The following is a 26,599-nucleotide window of genomic DNA, read 5'->3' as shown; positions in this document are numbered from 1 at the left end:
TTGTGTTCTAACGGCTTCTAACGGAGGACAACAGACCGGCCGGCATCGAAGTTGAATGGTGGTGCAAGCGATCTTCGTTCTGTTTCTCTATCGGTTTTTCCCCACTCGGTCGCGAATCTCGTGCCTCGATAACGCAATTGTTTTAATAAACCGTTGAAAAGGTTAAAAGACACCCCCTTAGGCGACAGTTTTCGCTGACCTACTGTACTGGTGGAGGATGGGAAAACTGGCCATACAGCCCGAGCATGTTCCAGCATTTCGAGGTTTCCGGCAAGAACACAACGGTGGTGACACAACAGCTGTCCGATCGGCCGAGCGATAGAACATTTCGAAAATTAATTGTGTCGGCTGCTGGGCTGGGTGAACGAGATTCTTTGCGACTTCCTCTTCACAGGGGGAAAATCTTACCGCAACATACCGGCCGTGCAGTGAACAGCAATGTTCGCCTTCGCGCTTGGAAAACACAATTGACAACAACGATCGTTAGCGAAGGGTGGGTTCCGACAAAATTAACTTCTTGTACAGTTATCTAGCGTCGGGGGCGAAACCATTCTCGATGCAGGTCATGGGATGAATTGGGTTTCCTCCCAGTTTTTCTGTGTGTTCCGGAAAAACTCTTTGTGATGGACTTTGTCTCAATGGACTATTTAAAAATGTTTTGTTTTGATAGATAAAACATATCGCGGAGCATAGAGGATGATCTTTACGAGGCATAACAGAACAATTCCTTGCTCATATACCTTTTTTTAATCATAATTTGTACCATCTTTTATTACATGCTTGATCACGATACCTTCATAATGTAGTCAATGAAAATAAACTCTCACGCTTTGTTGTGTTCTAAGGAAAAACTGTACTGCGGCTCAATATGAATGTTTCGTTGAATTTAAATGTGTACTATTTCAGTTCACGTAGACTTTTATTTATCCTGAAGAACATTTCTTGAGCATATTTGATGAAAACAGATGAATGGGATGATATTACGTTTTACCTCTTCAAAAACAACACAGGCCAAACACACCGAAACATGCACATAATAGAAATTGTAAGTGCATAAATGGCATGATACAAATTTGTGTGCCAGCTTGTTGTTATTAAACATTTGCATAGAAAATAAAACCACTTGCCACTTCCTTTCTGCCGGTACGCTTTGTTGCGTCTGTCAAATTGTGGCGTCGTACCATCGCTGCTGGCACTAAATCTGGACTTTTCATGAGCCAGTCCACCGATCGGGGGGGTGGATAAACGAACAAAACCCAACTGCACATGCACTTTCCATTGATGTTCGGGTTGTTGCTATCGGGACAATCAATTGGACCACACAATGGAACAGCGCCGAAGAGAGCGGATCGCCATTTTTCCTTTCTTCAGGAAAATGTGCAGGACTTCTGGCTAATTTCCATAAAAATTAAGTGACAACACGCTCCACAGCTCGTTGCACGATGTGGTTCGGCTTCCTTAAAGGAAGCAGTCGGTCCGAGCACTTGATCCTGTGGAGCTAATATGCTCCTCGGGATCGGTTTCCAATTGTATGCAAAACGGTCCCACCAAAACCGTCATCTCTGGCGTTGCAGAATGGAACCATTTTACACGACTGTGGCGGTCTTACCGGAGCGGATGGTAAGTAAATGAATTTGCCGTCTCGTGCCGTAGTGTTTTGCCGTTCAGTTTGCGCAATGAACTGACATTTGTTTCGTTATGATGGAGCTTATCGGTCATCGAAAGTCTGGGAAGCGTCGGCCCCAGCTATGCGGGGGGATTGGTGGCGGTTGTGAAGTGTTTCTTCGGCGAGACTTTCCCTTCAACGCTTTTTGCGGCATTCTAAATTATGGGCTGCAAACAATGAACTTTGTGAGCTGTTGTATGTGCACAGCTCCAGCGGTAAAATATCAAGGGAAGGTGAATGTCAAAAAATTCTTAACCAATCGTCCCTGTGTTCGTTGCAACATTAAATGTCAAGCTGTGCACGAAGGCAGTGCCTCATAATTTCATCAATCAGTTGACAATCATTCGCAGCAATGGAACAGTTCTTATCTGCTTACGCTTGCAGACAGCGAGTCCTTCTTAGCGTCGCCAAAGAGCTGACACATTTATTGCAAAGACATACGCGTTTCATCATTGACATCTATCAGAGATGTACTTCTGGTACTTACCGGGAGGTAGTTTACTCTTCAGCATATCCATTGCAACCACATTGATGATCAGCACCCAGACCGGGCAGTCCAGGATGTCGTTCTCCGACTTGACGAACGCGATCGCCGACAGACACTGCGTCTCGAGCCGTCTGCGGTCCGGATAGGCACGGCGCAGCTCGCGGTTCACATTGGACTGGAACTTCTTCATGTCGAACAGCTGTTGAAGAACGGATCGGTGGAATTGTAGGTGACCAAGCAGGTGTCAAAGTTGAATCATGTGGCGCACACTTACCTTCACGATCTTCTCACTCTCTATCGCCTGGCCGGGCAGCTTGAGGATGTCCGCTCCGATGGCCGTCTCTTCGTTCGGTTGGTTGGCCGTGCTCTTCACGTACACGTTGCTCTTCGAGTAGCGTCTGATGAGAATGTTCCCTGCGTCGTCCATCTTGATCTTTACACCCTGCAAAGCGACAAAGAGACGGTCGTCAGTACCCGGATCTACTGGAAGAAGTTCGCCGGCGTTCAGAACTAGCTGACGTCGCCAGAGGTTCCATGTCATCTGCATCCCAAGAGATCTGACAGCGGTCATTATTAAACCGGACACTGTGCCTATGACACTCACGGTAAAATGCCATTGATCACCCTCCATCCGAGCCATACTTTTAGCGTCCGCACAGGCATGCATTACTCCAATTAGCCATATGGCAGGCAGGTTTCCTTGTACGGGTACCTCATGCCTTGGAAAAGGGCGTCGAATTACTCGTCGTACCCGGAAATCTGCAATCATCACGATGCGTTTCCTCCTGTGCTGGCGGATCCGGATTGCACGATGATATGCAAGTGTTGCAAGGTAAGGTATTGTGCTCTGTCCTCCTCCAGAGTTTACATCGGGCTTGAGGTGTGATACAATTAGGCCACACGAACACCATCTCCCCGAGGAACTGGACTTGTTGTACTAATGCCTTTCGATAAGCTCGTGATTAATAGCTAAGAATCTTTTAAAAGGAATGTGTACAACCAGTAGCTCGGACTGAACCATGTTTCTCTTCATCGACAATCATCAATCAATAATAACATGCGTTCTGTTGCTTGGTCGAGAAATCGGTACAGTATTGATCTGGTCGTACATCTGAGCATCGAATAAGTAGGTTCGCTATTTGCAGCCTCGGGCGACCCTAGCCCCCTTAACCTTGCTCTTGCTCATGCTTCAAGACCTTTACCAGGCTTCAGCAGCTCGTGTCCAGCGCAGTGGAGGAGCTACATAATGACCGAGAGAAGCGCACTAAAATTGTCATGTGCGCGCAAAAGGCACTCCACCGGTGATCTGCTGCTGCTTCCCCGCTGCAGGAAACCTCCGGTTCGAATTTAACGACCGTTCAGAATGCCCGGCGGTCCGCTAAATATCAATTGACGGCCTTGAAACGGCCTCTCGCCAGCTTCCCTTCAGAGGATCGCACACAGCTGCGTCTCGAAAGGCGTCCGAGAAGCAACACCATCATCATCATCATCATCATCTTCGCCGTCGTTGACGGAAGGATAAGTTCGAGCAACGTAAGTGTCGCCGAACAAGTTCATCACGATCGCTTAAGCCGTCCTCCAGTTGGCGGAAAGTGAACGCGATCTTCCCGATGTCCGCTTTTCTAGAGCAAGCTCTGAAGAAGAAGAACGCTCAGCGAGAAGGGAGTTGTCACGGTGGGTTCCGCAATGATCGATGGCCACCCGAAGGTCCGTTTTGTTGGACGACGCATCGGTTCGGACAAATCGCATAAATTCTGTCCATACGTTCGCGCCGATTCTTGGCTGCGGTAGAGCGCCTCTCGATGGGAAGGGGGGATGGTTTCTTTTTTTACTATGAGTGCGAATGTTTTATGACTTCTTCGCGAGGCCCACCGTGAAGAAGCGCCAGCTCCGGACCAGATGATTACAAGATTTTCTTCGCTGCCACAATCTGGCACGGTACTCATTTGTTTGTTTGTTTGTTTGGGGACAATGGTGGTGGTGGTGGTGGCGTGCCGAGAAGCCATGGTGTGTGTGTGTTTTTTTTTTGCACCCCTTTAATGTTGTACCGTCAGTTTCTGATGGCTTTAACAAGCGTGAACAACTTGTGTTTACCATATTTTGTTAACATTAATGCGAAGCGGTAAAACTAGCCATAAAACTGCCTCATCTGTGACAGTGTGTACGTGCGTGGTTGAAATGGATGAGCCATTCCAACGTGTCCCTGTGGAGTTATGTCTGTTGCTTGCGAGAAGATAATTTTTCAGATTTTGTATTTTGAAGTGCAGGAATTTTTGTGTAAGAAAAGATTGATAAATTCGTAAAAATTGAATACAAAATAAAGAAAAGAGAACGTACTTCTTTTTCGTGTTTACTAACAACATAACTAAGAAATTAGTTCGAAAAATCAAATTAAATATCTAAGGGCAACTAGGAAGCACAACAATACAAATTGAATATTTTGCTTGGGACGTGATTCAATATTCCGATTCGATCAGGTTTTATGGGGAGAAAGAGCTGGTCCATTCAACAAACTGACAATAAATCGATCGATATCCAGCAAGTCTTGGTCTTGGAGCCCTTTTGACGTTCGTGCCCTGCACACAAATCTTCCGGCACGTATCGTATCGCAAAGTGAAATTTATCATCACGGATCAGGCAAAAAAAACCCCGGGGGCTGGATGAAAAGCGATCGTCCGGAAATGCACCCGGGGCATGTCCGGCACCGGTTGACCTTCCACGCAGGTTCGATGGGCGTGAGGAAAGGTGCCCGGCGCAGACTTGGCAGAACTTGGCCGAAAGCCCGACCGACTCGACGGGCGAACCATCCTCGGTCGTAATTTAGGTGTCCGCAGCACATCCGGAGCTAGCAGCGCCGGCTGGTAGCCTTGATATTTCGTTAAAGATCATCGAATGATCTTTCCACTTCTTCGATCGGGGTGTATTTGGGGGTGGAGGGTGACGCGAGACGGAAGATGTGCAGCTTGTACGCAGTCGGTCGTGATCGATCTAGGTGATCTTTATGAATCGTGTGTCTGGTCGCCAAGCGAAGATGAGCCGACGTGCTCTAATGTTCGGAAGTATTTGCTCACTTGCCCGTCGATGATCGTTTCTGTTCGAAGGCTTCCCGAGGAGGCGTTCCACCCCCCGCTTAGGGTGAGCCATAGTTATTACTTTATTAGCAGAAGCCTCCCCCTGGCAGACACTTGGCTTGCGGTAGATTTCGTCAAATCAGCACGGATTTTGGATTCGGAGCTTCCTTTCGCTGAAGACATCACTTTGCTCATGACATTTAGCTCAAAGAAAAAGAACACTGAGAACCTTGGCGTTAAACTATTTCGGAGTCGCCGACCCATCACTCGCCGACATCTGTTGAAGAGGCGATGATCGCACTTGGAGTGAAAGGATTTCTGTCTTACCTGTCCTACGTGCCGTTTGACTTCTTCGGTTTTGTGATCGCGCATCGGATTGTCAAAGCCGCAAAGGCCAATTCTGAAAAGAAGGAGAAAAATCAAATTGATTAGTGAAGAGGTTCGGAGCAGACAAGTGAGCACAGTACAGGAAAAAAAAGAAGATTTATCCTATCAAAATGGGTTTGAAGAGGAGTGCACATAAATGTAGTTTTACCAATCCCTGTTCCGTGGGGTTGCATTGCATCATACTGCACGACACCGATCACTCAACGTACGACAGATAGCCTTTTCAATACTTGTTTCATGTCGCTTTTCGCGAGCGTCGGCACACCGAGGAGGCATGTTTTGCATCACCCACAATCGATCTCTGTCCTTCGAGAGAGCTGGTACGATAAATGGGCAACGTTTAGAACAGTTTTCGTTTATGATCCGAGCATGTCTCGGACATTTGGTTGAAAAGTGTTTCATGTTTTGTTCAACAATTGAGAATGCGCTTCTAAGCGCGGTTTTGCGAAATGTTTTGATGCCAACCAACTGAAACCTCAACCGCAACAGCGTGCAATGCCCATGGTTGAGTTCCATGTCGAGGGTGTCGAGAGTGTCCGAAAACGAAACTGGAAACCCTTCGCCTTCGATGGAAAGGCGAGGGGCAAGGCAATTCTATATAGGTCCTGCACGGTACCGGTGATTGTGCAATCGCGCAATTCGTATTTGCGCGTGTATTTGCGGTGGTCTAGTTTCTTTATTTACAAGTATTTACGCTCCACACCGCTGGTGCCCGGTGTGGTTGGCCGGTACTTAGAATGGCATACATGAATCACTCCTGAAAGTAGCTCGAAACCCGTTACGACATTCGTATCGAGTGCGCGCAGAGGGCCACGTGCTGGACCTCTCCAAGGGTTTTTTTTTTACTTGTGGTTTGCAATTCACTTTCACCGCAAACCAGAAACACACAAACACTTCCATACACACAAGTGCTGCTCGCGAAATTGGTGCACCGAAAGGGTTTCAAGTAGCGGGCGCCTTAACGGGTTCGTGGTTTCAACTCGCATTGAAGTCTTTCGTTCCCTTCGAGCGGCAAAGGGTTGGGCGCTTGGTCTGTTTTTGGAGCACTTTGCACGGGCACGACGGGTGTTGGTAATGTACGCAGCATTCGGTCAGCGTATGCAAGACGACGCGCGATTAGAGGGAACCCAGTTCGACCGCATTTCGACAGAACTAGGACGATCAGCATCGGATCGGAGGAAAGAGGGTTAGGCCGCCTCGTAGTGTGTCGATGCCGCCGGCGTTTCATGGAGGCGTTGACGACGAACCCAACACCAACACCAGGGAGTGCTGTTGCCGAAAGCGGGTCTGCCGTTTGCTTGCAAAAATCCCCAATGTCTGGTGACTTGCATAACCGCATGCGGTTCTTTTTGCATCGGATGAACGTGGCGACTGGCGAAGAACATTTTCGGAACATGGTTTCACACTTCGCTGACATTTGGAACAAATTGCCAATGTCGTGGAGGTCGCAATAGGGGGGGAAAGGAGGAAACCGGGAGGGTTTTTTGAAAGGGTTCGATTGGCCTGGCCTAAATGTTTTCCTTCCATCGCAACATCTAAGAGCACGCCCGGTTTTATTCCAAACTATTTGACTGATCCATCGAAAGGGAAGGTTAGTCCCGTGGTTTTCTATTGCAAAGTTCTAGACGGAGCAGCAGAACAGATACAAATTGTTTGTGTTCTCCTGGCTCGTAATTGTGACCCATTGTAAAAAACAAACCGTTAGTAGATTGCACTACGAATAAACGCTATCGCCGTCCGCATCCTCTTCAGACGGTTTATGTAATTTATGCAACGCCATTTCCATGCCAACGACATCACCCAACCTGCCAACTCTGCCCGTCCGTGTCGCGATGCACTTATGCACCGAGTAACAAGTGTGCTAATGAGTCACAGATCGGGGTACCTACACCTTCTTCCGGACATTTCTCTCCATCGGTTGGGCAGCTCGATCGAAGATCGAATCCGGTGGCCCAGAGAATGTTAACAAGAAGAAACCTAACGGAAAGCGGTAGATGATTATTTGAATTTACGGTATTCCGTTTGCACCGACCGATCCGCCCCTCCCTCTTTTGGGGTGCAATTGTGAGCTGACCATCGGTCAGGTCGGCCCCCTTTTCGTCACCCATCGCGGAGGTCGATCGGAATCCGCAGACCGAAACGAAATGGACAAACCGTGTCGCGTAGCCTTGAGCCGGGCAGATTCAGGCACTGCCTTCAGAGCGTACGGTTGGTATAAACATCGGAATTATGCAGAAAACTCCTAGAACCAACGATGCGGCGGTAGAACTCATAGCCGTTCTGGTGCGGAAGAGAAACCGTTGAATCGGATCTTTTCTTCCGAGTGTATGTTAAAATAAATATTTACATTTCTAATTTCCACCAGCTTGAAAAGGAAGTCCAGGACTAGCGCCTAGTTCTAGATTCATCTAACAGCCGATCTAGCAACCGGTAATTAATGGACCTTTGGCATACGGTTCAGACGTTCTAGAACTCCCTCCAGGACTCCGGGAGCAATTTCCAACCGAAGCTAGTTAGTATTATCAGCTCGAGAGGGTCGCGAGCATTTTGCACACGAGGTGAGCGAGAAAATAATTGAAGGACAACTGCAAACTCCACGGATCGGCATGGAATGGTCCGGCCAGCACATGGTACTGGACACAGATAACCGGTGGCTGCATTCTTGATTGAATTTTGTTTCGAACAAGAACCGCCGTTACAAGTTACCATTTTCTGTTGTTACCTTGACTTTGTGGACGACATATTGGCGTATGCTAATCACTCTCGATCCCGGACGTTGGAGTGATTGTCACCGCTACAATGTTATGGATTATGGTAGGCGTCTGAGTGGGTGGGTTGGGCTTGATCTGCGTAGCGAATAATTAGTATCAGACTAATATCTAATCGTGGTAGTGCAATCCCTAATCTTTGTCGGTTTCTGAACCTCGAATCAGAGGTACATTCCAAGTAGATTAAGTAATTAAAAGCGGGTGTGTTCCGTACGAATGTGATAAAATCTAATATCCGAAAATAGACACCCTAATCCTATATGTTATAGCCTTTGGTCATAATATTTCCAATCTGCTTGTAAGTCCCCGGCCATTAAATCTCTCAACACAGTAGGGTGCCTGAGGTTTTCAAATCAGGGCGTTGTCCCACCGATGGAGATCCGGTGTAAACGTGTGTTTGTTCGTTTCTGTGTGTGTGAAATCATATCACAACACAGCAGGAACCTTCGCGACACAAATCGATGATCGATCTCATTCGCACGCTCTCGGTTCGCAGCTCGCGGAGTGTCGTTGGCGCGTTTGCTCTCGTTAAGCAGTCGATTAAAAACGCACCACGTCATTTGGGCAAGGGGAAAGAGACGCGGGGATATGAGACCTTGCCCCGGGCCACTCCCAACCTTTCGGCCACCGTCTTTAGCTTCCGTCTCCGTGGTCGACAAACTCAACCGTCCCAGAGTCGTTCGCGTTTTTTGTTTAGGTCTCAACTCGTCGATTGTTTTGCGGTCAGCTCTCTGGTTCAGGTTTCGTCCAGTCCCCGCGCAATGACTTGAAGTTTTCAAACTGGAAAACGCCACGCCACACCACGCCACGGCACGCCATAAGCGAATAATAATGCCTCTCTGGTCGAGGGGAAAAATTAAAGTCTCATAAAAACTGGACGACCTTGCGCAGCTCCGTGCGGCCACAGAAGCTAGCGGTCGCCAGTCCGCCCTGCGTCTTGCGTTCGCTGTGGAAAGGAAATAATCCCCGCCTATCGTGGGTCCCGCATCCCTCGCCAGTGGCAGTGTCGGTGGCCAACCTCTTCGCGAACTTGCGCACACTTTGAACCGAACCCGAAACGAATCGAAAACGCGAGCCCAACCCAGGTCGCAATCACAAATGGATCTCAAACCATTACGGCTGACAACGGCGAGCGCGGATCATAGCGTCAACATGGAGGGCTTCCGCTTGCGTCAACGCCAGCGGATCATAAACTGCAGTCCGAAACTGCATACAACGCTTCGCGTGGATCACACCCTCGTAGGAAATCCTGTGTGTCTAGAGTTTTATGAGCTTTGTCTCTTTCCGTGTCGCTTCAAAGATGGCATTTTTACGGACTGTAACTCACGAAAAGAGCGACACCCCGTTGATGTACTTCACAAACTATTGTTGAAGCACATGGAAGTTCTTTGGGCGTTCCCACGCCCGGTAGTGTCGAGTAAAGGAAGCTTCCTCGTTCATGGAATTCGTCTCCGAAAGTCGTCAAACTATGCCTCGATACAATTGCAATTAGCTAAATAGCTCGGACGCGAACGCTTCCGGCAGCAAACGGGGAGGTTCCTAAGATCTCCATTCAACCCGAGGAGTACAAAAGATGTCCAAAAATGTCAAAGTGAAGTCGCTAGCCTGAAGTGACCTTCTGGCTACCGAATCGAGAGGGGTGGCGAAGATGGCGCTAGCCGTTTAAAAACCATCCGGATAGGACATCCTACCATTGACATCGTCGCTTGTTTTGATTTGTGGTGTGCGCATTCAAATTTTTAACGTGACATCATCACCATCCATCCAGGTGGTTCGTTTTTGGCGGTGACATTTGCACAAGAGACATATGCAGTGCTGTCACTGTCGCAGTTCCGGGACATGATTTGTCGCTCTTCTATTCCTTGTCTTGGCTTGTCTTATACGCACCGTTTTATCTTCTCGTTTTTGACACACCGTGGGAACAATATGTTTAGCAGATTTCTATCGTCAAATGATCGATCAAGTATCGTAAAGGAGTTGTGTACATTATTAGCTCAGCGAATCATTTGCAATCATTTTTTCTTTTTATTTACAGAATTTCTTTTAATGCCTTTATAGAAAACAATTTGATGACCCATATGTTTCAGATAAAACCCAATGAAATCCCCAACCTTGCTACAAAGTAATTTACCCTAACGGTTCCCGAACGTGTCGATTTAAAATACAGATTGACGAACTCCTTGCGGCAAACTGAAAATGGGAAAATTTCACGCAAATTTTCACTCCGAAACAATCTGCCCATTTCTCGTAGGGTTTCTGTCTAACGGCACTCTAGTCGACATTGAACGAACGCCAAATGATGGAAGGTCAGATGAGCTCTCCAAGTGGAAAAGAAATGATCGCAAACAGAAAAAAAAACCCTCTGGCGTAGTACGCAGTACTTCCTGGTTCTTGCCTTCTACGAAATCGGTCGAACTAGTTGGCTGTCGATCTCGCGCTACCGGACCGGAGCTGTGGAATGTTTTGCAAACGCTTTGCTGCCGCTGTAGCACATAAATCTCTACACAGGGCCACTGGCAGAAGGTGTGGCTTGGCTCGTGGTTGCCATAAATACTGCCGGGGAGCAACTTGCCGGCACACAGGACATACACTGCTGGTTGATCGACGGCTTTGCAGTCGAACTTTGCATACACGGGAAGCACGGAACGCCTGCAAGACACGATCGACTACAAGATCGGTCAAGGTTTTCCTTTTCACGTCTCTGATACCCGTGTGTGTACGTGAACCAGGGAAAAAGGGACGATTCGGTCCAAAAAAGTGGAAATCAATTTGTGGACACCCCTCGGGGGCAAACCAATTTGGAAACCATTTGAAACTTCCCCTAATGCTTGCAACGTGGGCAGCGAAGGATGCGCGTCATAAATCTTCGCATCCTTGCGAAAAGTCTGGTAATATGACGCGCACATGATGCGCTTGAAAGAGAGAGGCAGGCAGGATGGAAGGATAATTGATTTTTCCCTCGCGGAAACCGGCACGACGTGGCGGGTCGTCGATTTAAACGAGAAACGGGGCGCGGAAATTACAGGCCAGTTTCTAAAGCCCCTAATTGTACCGGGAAAACGGGATACACTTAAAAATGTTTTGGAAACAATTTAAAAAACACTCGAGCGAACGAATGATCCGCTCTGAAATGTCGAACGTTGAACGGTTTGACAAAAAGAAAGATGGCGTGAGGCCCTGGGTCTGTATACCATTTGGTTTTCAAGCCCTTCTGGGTGCTTGTTAGTTCGCATTGACACGGTCCCCGTGGATAACTTTTCTTCTTTTTTGCTGCAACTCGCTGTGTTCGTGCTGCAGCGTACGAAACTATGCGATAGGAATCTTGATGTTTGGGTGACGCGTCCACGAGCCTAGGAAAAGCTAAACAAAACCCATACAGATTCTAGGCCTCTCCGGTCGGTGGCTGGCGCAGAACAATAGCAAATTAACAGCTGTCGTCCGCTCGACCTCTTTGGTCAGTTTGGTGGAACGCCGAACGCGAAACCGGCGCTGGTCCACATCCACACACGAAACGGCATGGATGTTCGCAGCCTTGGAAGCAGATCTGCAGCAGCAAATTCTTCGTGCGCGCTTCGTTCAGTGAAAAAAAAAAACAACAGCTGGAAAACACAAAAGATTGATTGCATTCGGAAGCGCACGAGACGCGTACAGTTTGGCGCGTTCTTGAGTTCAAGAAGCACTGGGCCAGGAAAAGGCTGGCTGGCCCTGCCGAAACCATATGGACCCAGAATGAGCAGGGCGCGATGCGGGGGCGGGCGTCATGCACGCCGTTGCGTTGGAAAATGTCGATGGTTAGGGAACGATATGTTTCACGCGACATCATTAGACCCAAGCGGATGTTGTCAATTAGAAGGCAACACAATGGCGATCGACTCTTTGGCGTGCGGCGTGGTTCTGTAAAGTTGCTCATAATGGAAACAAACCAAACCCAAACGAAGATGATTTGTGGAGGTGAGGAATTCTCCATCGTTTAACGGTACATAATCTCTCGAGGCAAATCTGAGGTCCACCGATATTCGACGGTATTTACGCCAACCCGGAGGGTGGTTCGTATTCGGTAACCACAAACCACGGAAACCACATTCTAGGATGTTTGGTAAATCCGTGGACACCAACGTTGTTCGTCAAACATGTAGTGAACATGTTGCCGGATAAATATCCCATGTTTCCATCGATGCAATTACGAGTCGCACAAAAACCGCCTAACCTTGTGGTCGCAGTTGTTGTAGATTTGCGATAAAAATAATCGTACCTTTTAGCACTAGCGATAAACTTGCCAAAAGGAAAAAAAAATAAAACAGTCCAGCCCAACCCTAAGCCGAGCATTTGATAGAGCTATTAACGAACAGCGCGAGTTTACTTCCTTTCCAACAAAGTGGTGACCAAAAGAACCACTCGTGGTCAGCGGTTTTTAAACGCCAGCCAAACCACCCCTAAAAACCGTGGAGACTCGCGTTTGAAAAATGACCAACCATTTGTCAGTTTCAGTGCACGGTTTGAACTATTTTGTGCCCGTAGGGCTCGGTCAAAATGGCGGGAAACATTAGGGTCGCCGCTTCAGCTGCCCTTGAGGTTTTATTTCGTTCGGTTCTACGTCGTTGTTGCATTTTATTTGCAGCAAAATTGCACAAACAGTTTCGTTTTGTCAAATATATGAATGAGAAAGAAAATATGTTCAAAAATTGGCCGATATACTGTCATGAAACATCAATCGTTTCGATGAAGCTCTTAGGAAAATTTAATTAAGCCTCAACAATCAAAAGTTCAACCCGATTCACGTTGCTGTACGCCATTTCAATCGACTTGCGGGGGTACAACTTTATTCCTTTTTCAATTAAACTCCACCGAGCGCTGGTCACTGACCGGCGGGGAGGTTTGATTTTCTTTTTATGATGGTGGTTGTTAAAAACCATAAATGAACGGTTCTGTTTCCCCGCCGTTATGTGGCCTTACATAAGCTAAGCGTCGGGGAAAAGGGAAATCAAGGAAAAGGTGAGGGCGGCAGAAGGTCTCGAATGTGAACGGATGAGTTTAGAAAACTGATCCTCACTGGCTCGCGAGCAGCTAACGAACGCGGGGAAAACACACCAAAAAAGAAAAACAACGGCCGTGTAAAATGTAATGAAAACTTGTGGTGTGCGTTTTGCAGTCGTTTAATGTTGTCCAATTACCGCCCGAAAAGTCTACGCAATCGCGGGTAAAGAAAAACAGAAACCGAACTAAAAAAAAATTAAAAGAAACTCATGCCCGGGGAAAGCGCAACTGCGCGCAATGAGCCTCTGTCCGGGGGTTGGTGGAGTATTATTATTATTATTATTATTTTTCCGCAGTACTTTACCCGAGCAACCATTTTATTACCGCTCACATCCATTTATCGTCCATTAGTCCGGGCGCGTGTTTGTTTGTGCTCATGTGCGCTTCTCCCAGCAAGGGTGGATTATATTACAGCCAATATGTATGTGTGTGGGAGTGATGCAGGGATACCTCTCCGGTCGCTTGGGGAAGTGGGCATGTGCAGCGTTTTTCCTTTTCTAAGCAACGGCACTCTGCTCCATCCGACGTATGAAAATACTTTCACTTTCGCAATAGGAAGGGGACTAGGGGAGGGGCCGGGGAAACTGGGAGACGAGTCGATGTTAATGGTATATATTTTTTTCCCCGGCTCGAAAAACAACCATTGGTTCCAGTTTAAACGAATTTTCACTCGCGCAAAGGAAGGTCGTCGGAGGCAAAAACGGAAGAGTTCAACAGCCGGGCAAGTGACGAACTTGCGTTAAACTTTTTTTCTTACTAATTTGATTGCATAATTATTGTTGAACCGATACAAAAAACAACGATAATATTTTGTCGTAATAAGATTTTCCGCTTTCGATAAAAATCGGAAAACTCCGGCTAGCGACCAGACATGTTTGATGCCGAGCAACCTTTAGCCCTACGGCGCAAAGTAGAAAATTAAACGGTCGTTTATTTCATAACGATTCTTTATGAAACGCCGTTTCGATTGAGCTGTCATCTGTTTTGAGAAATTCCGCATAGCTAATCCATTTCCAAAGCATCTGAAAAGCATTACTAAACATTCCAAAATCGTCAAACCCCAAGCCCACTTTTTGGTCGTTTAGTCTGTCATTCAATCGAAAAAGAAATGTGACGTAATGCCGATCAAACGAATTAATTTCCCATTCATCGAAGTCTAATCAGCTCTGCACTACCAAGAGCATAAAATGAATCGTTCAAAGTTTCCTTTCCGTTTGTGGAGAAAGAATGAGGTAATAAAGTGCGCCGAGATATTTTGCTTCAATTCTTGCCTTGACAGTCCGACACTCCGACCAAAGCCACACCAAACTTATGTACCACAAATACTTACCTCATTCCATCAAATCCATCGTCGGAACCGTTGATCGTCAGGACCGGTGCGCGGGCGTACGCCTTGGCCACCCGCCGATTCCGCTCGAAGACGATCACTTTGGCCCAGATTTCGTCGTCGATCTGTGTCCATTTATCCAGCACTTCCTGAATGTGTTCCTGTACGAGGAAAGAAAGAAAAAAACACCAGAATGATGAGTGTGAAAGAAATTTATCATGCAAAGTTCACGGACTTTCATCCGATTCCTAAAGATGTTCCGTACTGTTGAAAGTGTTCCTGTTTAATGCAACTGATTGATAATGATTAATTATTTTACCACATGAACGATCGATCAGAAGAATCTTTGGGGTCAGTGAAACCCGAGTGGGAAAAGTGACCGGTTGTCGAAGGCCCTGCTCCAAAGCCCTTGAGCTTCCGTTCGTCTCCCTTCGTTCACTCGCTCGTGCGACTGATCGATTCCGAAACCGATCGAACCGATCGTTCGGAATCGTAACACTAATCGAAGGACACGTGTCCCTTTTGACAGCGCACGTCACAGCTGACAGGCGAATGTCACCGCGAACGGTTTGCGCGAAACCGTTCCCATTCATTCATTGGTTGGGCAAACCGATGGCAACTCATTTTCGGGAGATTGTCTTCACCGTCCTCCCTTTTCCAACGGACCGCACACACGCGGGTCTGATTGAATTTTACTTTAAATGGAGGGTGAATCCATCATCGCACGTGGTTGCGGCAGGGAAAACACACACTCGAAGCGTCTTCGGATGGCGCGCATCTTCGAGGACGCCAGATGAATGGACGAGCATCGGACCAATTACGAGGCACGTCGGTGATTTTACGATTCCATTTACTTCAAGGTAAGGAAGGGCTTTAAAATTACTTCGTCAAATGTGTTGAACGGTAAAGTAATACCCATTTCCTTTAGACTAAGACCTTGTAATCCACAAAACCGATTCATTATGAACATAGTATACGAAGGATTTTATAAAATGGTTTCAACTCATCACCAAGATTTATCAACCAAACGATGATAACATACGTTCTCATCTTCTTAGGTAAGTGTTTTATAACACGTTGACTGCCAAGCGTTTTTAGCACATTTTTTTAGTACAATCTATTTTAATAAAATTTGTTTATAACATTTACTAAACCAACTATTCTTTAAGGCTAAACAAAAACTTTGCTTCCCAAAGAATTGATATAAAATATTACTATAATTTTCATGTTGCATTTTAATTTATTTATGGGTCAAAAACTTTTTAGAACTGAGTTTTGCTGTCACCCACTTTGGGTGACATGGCAGTCAACGTGATAAAGTGCTTACAAATTACTACAACACATGTTGTTTCATTTTCGTCAAACAAGACGGCTACGATCGTTGCTTATGCGTTTCTGAAACTGTTTCTTAAATGCTCAACTAATTTAAAAAGCTAGCACATTCGATCCAATTTAGCCTCCCTAAAACGCTATGCTAATGCCACCCCATGCTGTTGCCTCCCTTTCGAATATCTTGCAATGTGTCTCGTGCTGGAAACTAGTTCGCACATTTACACCACCGAGTACACGATTTCGGTTCGTTTGTTCTGCCGTATCGCCAGCATCGGCGTTGAGACACCTTCGTCTCCTGAGGTCGCCTATCTAATCGTCCGCCCGATTGTACCCCCCGTCCGGTGTGGCTTTGTGTTGCGAAAGCGAGAGGCAGCAGAAAAAAAAGAACCTCAACAGGCGCCCGAACATAAGGCGCCGTATGGCGATCTAATTTTTATCTTCCCTTCACTATCATGGAGCCGACTCCGGCATCGCGTTTCGCGGCTAAACGAAATTAGTCTACCAACCGTTGCTTAATGACGAACACACAACCACACCAGTCATGGAGAGAAGGAGAGAAAGAAGGAGGGAAAAGATCGATGCCAGAATCAGCTGACTTACGTTCACTTCCCAGCTGACCCTTTGCCCACACACCAGCTCGGTTGGCACCTTTATTTCCCTTCTTGGTTTCGCGGGGAGTTCTACTCCAAGATACGGCCGGAAAGTCAATCTTTTGAACTAGAACTGGCTCTCAAAAGTTCAAAAGCAAAACGTTCCTGCAACCGACACGGCGTCAAAGCCGTTTAGAAGGGGTTGCGGGCGATATGCGTAAGGGTTGGGAAAGAGCGAGAGACTCCAACTCCACGCCAAGGGGGGAAACGAGATGCGTTGTTGAGTTGCTTGGGCCAATTTATTGTTACCGTTGTTGTGGCAGTGTGTTGCGAAAGATGAGATACATAAGTCAGCATTGCAACCGAACCGCCCGATGGTAGAACATTGCGTTTATAAAAACGGGTATGTGAACACAGCTCAGCTTGGTGAAATCAGCTGGATCACAAGATCAGTTGCTTACCCCTCGTTGCCGAGAAGATAACCCTATTGCGTATCTAGGCCTCGCTTGAGGTAAAGGATAAGCTGAACATAAGCCATCTTCCACCGTCGGGTGAAGGGATCCTTTTGCGGATCCGCAATCTTTAGCAAAGGATGGTGCAACAGCTAATAGGCTTCTCTTCTTTCGCTTGCGGCACATTTCGCGAGGTGATAATGCGCGAGCATTGCGGTCGCTTTTTCACAACGGCAACGACTATCAATGGTTGAGATATATTGCACACTAGTTAATGCTAGAACGCCCCAGGGGCAAGCGGTAGTTGAAAGAAGTGAAAATTAAGTCGGCAAGCTTTTTCCTCCTCTATTAAGGTATGCACTAATGGAAGAACATTTCCACGCATTATAGGAAAGCCCGAGGGAATTAAATGTTCAAATCATAGTGAGATGCTTATTGCAACATTATCGTTTGTGCTGATTGATGATCAGTTTTCCATTTCGCAGGGAAATTACAACCGAATCGAACAACTTTGGACACAAATATTAAAAAAAAAAAACATGTAGTTTAATGCTTTTGTGGTAACTTTATCGATATTTCAACGAACTTTGATTACATTAGAAAACACGAAAACCTTTTTTTAAATCGAACCATACATAACAAGAAGACTGTTTTGAGAGCAAATATTAAATTTCACGGATCTCAAAAAGACCCTTATCATTATCAGTACGACCATCATAATTATTTGAAAAATGGCGTTCTTTTTGTACCGAAACTCTCTCTCTTCCTTTCGTTGCAACATTATTTTTTCAAATTGCAAACAAATTTCCTCCGTGCAGGAAGACCGAAACGAAACGTTCATAATAAGGATGCGTTTTGCTCATCTTTTTTGCTTCACTTTCGCCTGAAACAAAAGGCTCGGTCGGTGAAAAGTGCGCGGACGCTCCTTTATTTGATATTATATTCAATTTTGAAATTATTACAGTGATTATCGGGCGTCCATGGGTCGACCGTTCGCTGACGAGCAAGGCATGTGGTCTCGTACTTTATTTTTATTTTCAACACGAAAAAAGTCTAAAGTGAAAGGTACTTTTAGCTTGGAGCGAATGGGGGTTTTCCCCGATGAAAAATAAATAGAAAGAGGGGCACGAAGAGGTCCTTTTATGTTGTAAAGGCTTGTAATTAAATGCTGGCCATTTCTAACACATGCAAGGTTTGAATGGGTTGCGTTCAAAACGCAGAATTTTGTGTTTCTGCTGCATCCAAACCAAAATTACGATAAGTGATATGTTTATGAAAAGAAAGTGAAAAGTAGAAAATTCCTCCTTTGTTTATTAGTATGGTTACCCTTCGCTGAATGGGGTTCGATGTCAACGAACGGTAAGAATGACCTTGTGCAATGGAAATGAAGTATGCAAGCTGAAGGTGAATCATTATTTTTAAATCTTCCTCAATGTATATAACCTTCATTAGTGTCGGGTTCGATGGAAATTTTTAGACAAAAACAAGTGATCAAGTGTTTTACTTTGACAAACAAAAAACATCAAGAAATTCTTAATGATGAATATTTTTTTCCCACATCGCACAAAATAGAATACAGTTTTTCAGTGGTTTGTTTATGTTAAAGCCTCTGGGGAGATATTCTTAATAAAACACAGGAAGTTCGTCACTTGCTCTCCATCCGCCGTTCTCCGTTAAACACAAGTGGAGGTCCATTGGAAGGTATCCGTTACGAGCATCATTATTTCGCGGACCCCTCATCTCGGCATGGAAGAAGTGCACAAGAAGGGAGCATTTTTACGACGAGTGTTATCAAAATAATAGCCACAAAAAGGCGAAAATCATTATAATAAAGGGTCGACGAGCGCAACGGAGAGTGTGTTCGGTGTGCAGAGCCCGCCGGGAAGGCAAACAAATTTACTGCACTCCGCTAACGTGGTGTTGAAGTCATGCACTTGTTACTCGGGGCATTCCAAAGTCTGGAAGATGCGTTCTGGAAGAACCTTTGCGAGTGCACGGTGTATTGAAAGTGTTTTCTTTTTCGAGTGGCGATACCCCGTTCAATGTCAATCACCCCGTGAAGGGGTTTGGAACTCTCATGTCTCATGAAAGTAAAAACGTAAGGGCAAAGAAATATGAAACCGTAAATACCTCCCGTTCTTTGGCACATCTCGTGTGCGTGAGGTTGATTAATGTGTTTCCCGCACTAAACAGCGTCAATATACCTTCAAAGATACATTCCTCCAAAGCGCTAGATGCCGTTAGTCTGTTTCGAAACGATCGAACTCCCCGGCATGTCGTAAAGACGCACTAGTTTCCCATTCACCAATGAGCCTAATCAAATCCAATCTAATGGTAGGTAAGTAAGGCAAAAGTAAAAAGCGCTTGAAGAACGGTGCTGAGGAACCTTGGAACCAACACCCCCATGTGGTAGGGAAGAGGGTGGTATACATATTCGGGAAGGAAGAGCGCTTACCGCCCGGCTCCGAGACATTTACCGGCCCTGAGTGTGATTGCTCCAATTCGGTCACACCTTTCGGAAATGGACGACGTTCGCGAAGCTTTGGTCTATTTGCCTGAGAAATTAAAACCGGGTACCCTTCACGGCGCCTCAGGAAACTCACCTTCGACGTACCGGACAGCGTACGGGGCGAATTGGGGTGAGGGCGAGTCGAATGGAAGGAACGCGACCTTGACGATTCCGTCGGGCGTGTGCTTTAATTCGCTGGTCGGCGTCGTGGAGGGCAGAGTCAGTCAATCATCGAAACGTACCATAACGGTCGCCTATCGGGCGGAAAAAGTGACATATCTTCGAGGTCGCCGGACCCACCCTCCCTAGCCGTCGATCGAAACTAAATCGAACCGGTGGTAAATCCGTGAAACGGAAACGAATTACCTCTGGCCGCGAACCGGTAATGGTCTCAATGGGCGATTTATGAGACTGTGTACATGTTTATCGAAAAGGGAGCAATGGAGGCGCGGCAAGGTCTTTGGAGTGATTTGTCGTGACGGTGGCCACAGTCGTCAAATTAAAATCAAACCAGCAAAACCCTTCTAAGCTGCCCATACGTCAGCGGCAAACGTCGGGAGATCCTTCGAGATCGGCGTGTGGGGTCTTAAACGATGCTGTCTTTAAACGCAGCTGAAAATGACGCCTGCGACGACAAAACGGTTATCTTAGCGACTCTAGATTGACACGAGCTCGCGTATGATCGATGGTTTTGTGGCGTTCCCGGACTAAAATCCTGTTACCCGAGGTGAGAATAAGAAAGGCTGTTTGTTGTGTGGTTCATAAATCAGACTGAATTGCCTTAAATTTGCGCTCCGATCGCTCGTAAATTCCGTCCGATGAAAAAGCTCCATAAGCCACGAGTGCACGTGCGCGGCGGAAAACCCCGTGGCGGACTCAATTTCACGTGCCTCGAGCTGAGCTTTCGTGCGCACGCTCCCCGGAATGCATTTGCGTGCACACATAATAATCCGGGCCTTATATTTTTCTACGGGAGAACTAACACGAGCGCGTGGTCAAAGTGTGCCGCCAGTCGCATTCGATTCGGTTTCGCCAGCGACACACGACGAGAATGCATTGCAGCCTAAGGAGCTCCGGCAAGGAGTGGCACCAATAGCGCCATGTGCTGCAGGATTGGGCTCCAAGCTCTTGGAGTCTTATAAATCCCGCGTGAGTCAGAGCCCAAAGTGTTCTCGGGAAGGGAATTCCTTTCGAGGAGCGCGGAGCGTTCTGCCCTTGGAGCGACTTACCATTAGCTTGGCCAATTCCATTTCGACGGAACCGGTGCGGAATGTGTAGCGAAAGGAAGTTATGATTGCTTGAAACCGTTAGTCTATTTTTGGGGCGGGCTCAAGTTTCATTCAGCCATTCAGCTCACTTGACCATGTTCCAGTTTTTTTTCTCAAATCGGTATTCAAAGTAAATCATTGATTGATCGTAAAGTATGCGAATCAAAGACAACCCCCTTCAGTGGTGACTTCAAACACACATTTGACATTTTTGAAAAGCTCTCTCGGTTCCAAATTCCAACTGTAAGGGCTTGAGGAGCGTGACATTATTTTCCCAAGAAGAAACATTTTGTAGCACAAACACAGCATCATTTGAATCGGGCAAAAGCACTCAAATATCTGGGGCATTCCAAAATTGCAACACAAATGATAATACGCCAAAGAACAACATACCAATACAACAAACAATCGCTCTCATAAACTCCTTCACTCGCCCACCCTCAGACCGATGCCCCGTGCCTTTCCTACTACGCTCCGATTAATTTCTCGCCGACCCGTACCACCTCCGCATCCAAAATTATGCTAATGAAGTGATAAACAATTATGCTCATTGTGGTTATTGTGGAAATCAGTTCGATGCTGATAGAAATACGCAACCGTTTCGACGTTGGCCCCGTTTTGTTCAGTGTCGGCTACAAAACAATGTGTACGTTTGTTCGTTGAGCGAGGCATAACCTGGTTTTCTTCGAAGTCGAGCCAACGAAGCATAATGAAGTTGGGTCGCGAAATCAATTGTTCGAAGATAACGACAGTGTGGGTTTCTCCTTTTTTTCTGTTTGCAATCACACTCTTCCAAGATTTGAAGCATTATTTCCGGAGCACAAAACGAATCCCTTGGAAATAAAAAGAGTCGAAGTTTCTCATTATTTGCGAAGAATTGCTACGGAAAAGTTGTGGAGTCATTTTTCTATGATACGTCAGAAAGGTTTTTTTTATCATTGCCACGAATCTGTCCTAAACGATGTGCATCGTTTGCTTGCCTCAGCAAACATGCGCTAGGAGATAAAGCGGAGATAAAAATAACACCCTCGATGAACGTGATTGCAGTCAAGATTGGCTTGTCCACGTTTGTACTCCTGTTTTTTTTCTTTTCCCCACACAACACCTTACAGATTGCAGACTACACAAAGCCAATCAGGAAGCGTTTAATAAACTGGAGTGTCATGTCTTGGTTTTATCTCCGGGCTGCAGTGTAATCCCGCAGGCAAAAAGGGACTACCAAGTACGACGACAAACTCATTGACTCTCTGGATTGAAGTTCGCTCGCGGATGGAAGGAATAAACCCAAGCACTTCGCGCTCGAAGGTATCTCCTTTAACGATGTTCAATTTTTAACACCTCCTTGTGGGCACAACCGATCCGTAGAGGTTGATCGTGTAAATTCCCTCGGAAGATGCAACAACACTCGCGACGCCCAAGGATGCACCATAATTGATTGGTAAATTAATTGGTTTGTACCTGCCTTGGCGCAAGAGCTGGCGGGAATCTAGGCACCCTAGGAGGAGGGGATTTGTTGGTGGCCAAGTCCCCGGAGTGCCCGGGGTTTTTTCCCCCACGAATCAATCAAGCTAGAATCGTTTTCAATATCATTCTCGTCTGCATTAATGGTGCCATGATTAAGTTCTTTTCATCTGGTTCCTATAGGTTCCTTCACGCGCGATCCATGTGATCCTCGACCTGCTCGAGCTATCTTTATCAATTATTCACTTCACTCTCTCTTTCTTCTCTTTTCTCCCCTTGGGAACATAGAACCATATCCTGCAGCGCCGTGTAAGATGCTGCTCCTTGGTGCATCCTTCCCTCGGGTGGTCAGCGTCCGGCACATATAGTACGACACCAATCTGTCGGACACCGTTGCGTGCGGTGTGCGCATAAACGTTTCTTAATTGTCGGCGCGGCCCGGGCAGAGGGAAAAACCGATATTATCGGGAGATGGGTCGCACGCTTGTACCGACGCATTTGCGAATCTGTACGACGTGGGCACAAAACATACAACACAAACGACCGGGCTGTATGTAGTACAATCTGACAACACACGCCGCGACGGTACGGCCGGCGGTTTGATGGAGCAGTCCGTGCGCCAAGAATGGCACAGGAAGGGATCGTAAGGAATTTAATTGCACCCGGGTGAGATTATTTGCGTACATGCACATGGCGTGCACACATGATTCTTCCTTCGCTCGTTTCGGTAATGTACGTAAGTGAAAAATTATGGCAGTGCATCATGCCGGAAGATGTCGGGTCCGCGCATGAAATACGGTTGCCTTAAAAAGGCTTAAAGAGAACCTTAGTGGCGAAGGGTTGCATGCGTCGGTAACACAGCGATAAACAAAGAGAAGTTACATTTATTACACAGAAATAAGGTCTTCTGCCAGTGAGGCATCGTTTTTCTTTAAAAATGAGCTAACTTTATCGTACGCTGGATGTTTTACAATACAGGGTTTTCCATTTGATAGCACAAAATAATCAGATGCTACCACAAACGCAGTAGATGATTCCACAAACGTGACAGATGAATGTATACAACAACAAGTGAGGCATGTATACAACAATCGTGGCAGATGATATCACAATTGTAGGAGACGATAGCACAAGCCGGTACGGATGGTCTGTCAAACGCGCGTATAAACGAATCCACAGCGATTCGACAGACTTGTTGACCCGCGTTGACTTGCGTTTATACGCGCGATTTTGTACTTCACTGACACTACCGTACTGGCTTGTGCTATCGTCTCCCACAATTGTGATATCATCTGCCACGATTGTTCTATACATGCCTCACTTGGCTTGTCATCTGTCACGTTTGTGGAATCATCTGATTATTTTGTCCTATCAAATGGTAAACCCTGTATAAAGAACTTAATGCACTGAACAAAGCACCATAAGATTGATTGGAACGTTCTTGATTTGCGAAAGGAATTACCTTAATTTAACTCGACTGCTTCTAAACAACTGCTCGATTAAAGATCGAGCACAGACCAGTCCAATCGAACATAAAGTCTATTGAGTCTCGTTTTGCTCATTAGTGTTACGTTTAAAGTACAATAAGAGTGGCCACCAACTCGAGAGTAAGATTTCCCTATTGTTGTTTACTATCGTTGGAAGCGATTTATTTAATAATACCCTTTCGACGTTGTCCGACGACGGCACACACGTTTGATCTCGGGCTGATGACTATCTGGCTGCACCACAACGATTTGCAACGATTTACTATCACTCAACACTTGCTTTGCAGCCGCGGGCGTCTGTTGTTTCCACCGAGCGTTCGTAGATGAATCTACATCTATGCATGTAAAAGGGTAGCTGCTTTTGGCAAAGACCAATCTTGGGGTTCGTATCTTTAGCTGGTGCTCGCTGATCTCTGATCAGGAGCGAGTAGGGGCTTAGAAGCGCACCACGTTCCCACACGGTATCGATGGTTTCGGCGGGAGGCTCGGTATCAAACAGCGTATAGTAAATGCCCCCCGAGCAGAACCTGCCTCCAACGTGAACCGATCGTACAGCAGCTAGATCGTACTAATCGGACATCGGATCAAAAGGCTTCGGGGGTAATTTAAGATTGTAGTTCCAACGGATGAATTCCTTGTTTGGTTCGCCAATCCCCGCGCGCTCGAGTCTCAGAACCACCTGTTTGCGGGTTTGCGAAAGGAAACCGAGAGGGTTCGATGCATGCCTGCAAGACATCGGTTGATCCTAACGAGAGCTCACCGTGGCTTTCCGGAGGGTTCACGAGCTACCGAGCAGCTGAAGACATACTTGCTGCCATTAAAATGGTGATCAGTTCAATGGTGAGTAGTTTATAGTGGATTGTTGGGTACCTGGGCATTGTTGTGTGCACTTTTGTGTACCGAGGCGCCCTCAGCGAACAGTCTGTTTTGCCTCTTTTGGATACACCCGAGGAGCGCCCTGGGAAGGAGATCATAAACTACGGTTGTCCAGCTTTCTGGAATGCGTTCGCTCGTGGAGGTTGAGGAAGTCAAGCGTGTTTTTTCTAATTTGACATGGTTGGAGGGTAGATGTAGTGAAAGTTTCCATGCTCGAGCTCCTGCTGAACACTCATATGAAAGTCAGTATTTGACATTAAACTGCAATCCTATTTCCCGGAACGCTGAGTGTCTTAAACCTGATATTATGAGCTCCAGCATGCTTCCACGAAATTAATATCATCTTACTCTCCTACTATCAGCGTGAATAACCTGGCTGTATAACCAAACGTGGAGTTAATCCTTCTACTCGGACTTCTTCCTTCTAATCGGACAAATCGCCTACAAGGTCAACCGTACATGTTCGCGATTCGCTTTCAATCCGAAGTACACGATCCCCACGACCCTCTTTGGCTCAAATATATGCCAACAAATTTGCCACACCGCAGCAATCATAAATACATGATCGTCTCCAGCTCCTCCTCGTCCTCCTTTAGCCTTGTTTCTGTCAACATGTGTCAGCTGGACGCCGGACATGTTGCGCCCCGAGACGCTCCCGGTTGCGTCTTATCTCCGCGATGAGTTATGATTACGGAAGACATGCCGCATTCGACACAGGCCGTGGTGGAATCAACATCGATCTCGGGCCCGAGGAGGAAGTGGAAGAAAACGGTGGAAAGAATTCATGTCCACCTTAATGGCCGTCTTCTGTTCGTGCATCTTCCGCGCGAGGTTCCGCACGATCGGAATCGGAAGAAGTGAATGCTGTGCTATAAAGAAGAAATAAATCCACTCCGGGTACGAAGGAATTCACTCTCTGTCGGTTGTAAAAAGAATCCTTTTCCTCTGCATCGAGTCAGACGATATAATCTGACTTTACCGAGAAGTCCTTTCATTCTCAATCGCATTCGAGTACAAAGCATGTCTTCTTTGAAACCATGCGATTTTCTTGTGGATTGATTTGGGATTTCTCCCCAATGAGTTAAGGATAATTTTGATATAATTTATTGGAAAAAATGTGTGGATTCTTCTACAGCCCACATAAACTGAGAGTGAATATGCGTTGTACAAGCAGTTAAGCTCATGTGCCATTGGATAAGTACTTTCAAGACATCTTTTACAAATCTACCTCCAATTCCAAGGATCATTCACGTTAAGACTCATCTTGTCAGATCCAGCCTTTTACTGACATTGATCATCCGCTTGGTTTTCCGAAGCAATGGGTGAAGGGCACAACCCACATCCATGTTAGGAGAGACCTAGATGCGTGAGTTATGAGCTTCATTAAATGTTATTACAGCCCGACAAAGCAGCGACTTGCTGTTTTCGTTCGTTTCCAGTTGAGTTCATGTAGCATGTTTTGTTGTCTTTACCTTCCTCAAGCCATCAGGGCAACCTCCAATGCAGCATAATGTGTGTGTGCATTATGGAATGTGCGGTTTATCATCTGAAGAAGTAAAGCACCTGCGATCATGGTAAAGGGCGGAAAACGATTCTACATTCCCGGGCACGGGTTGGCGAAATGAATGACATGACATGGGGCTAGGACTCGCGAACAAGTACGAATGCGGTGCATCCTCAGATTGGAGGAGCCTGTAAACATTGCCATAATAATTCATACTTCCGCTGCTTAACGGTGCGAGCATGGACTCGCTCTTGTTAATCGCCATTCTGGATGCTTCAGAAACTCACGAACTTTACAAGCGGAGGCATAATTTCAGAGGCCACTTGTCAATAGGCCAAAGCGCGCGGATGGAGAAGGTCATGAGGATAGGATAGTGTACA

The 26,599-nt window shown here is 46.4% G+C and overlaps 1 protein-coding gene across 1 annotated transcript in view; it reads right to left on the bottom strand.

Moving 5' to 3' along the window:
* LOC131263718 (uncharacterized) overlaps positions 1–26,599 on the bottom strand; it is a 119,647-nt gene that overhangs the window by 3,102 nt on the left and 89,946 nt on the right. Inside the window, exons 3-6 of the mRNA XM_058265969.1 lie at positions 14,744–14,901; positions 5,552–5,624; positions 2,428–2,595; positions 2,154–2,352 (exon numbers count right to left, since the gene is read on the bottom strand). Coding sequence (XP_058121952.1) covers positions 2,154–2,352; positions 2,428–2,595; positions 5,552–5,624; positions 14,744–14,901 — 598 coding nt within the window. The remainder of the gene's footprint in view (positions 1–2,153; positions 2,353–2,427; positions 2,596–5,551; positions 5,625–14,743; positions 14,902–26,599) is intronic.

Source organism: Anopheles coustani, chromosome 2 (assembly GCF_943734705.1).
Source record: "Anopheles coustani chromosome 2, idAnoCousDA_361_x.2, whole genome shotgun sequence".
NCBI lineage: Eukaryota > Metazoa > Arthropoda > Insecta > Diptera > Culicidae > Anopheles > Anopheles coustani.
This window is presented reverse-complemented; position numbering and strand designations above follow the sequence as displayed.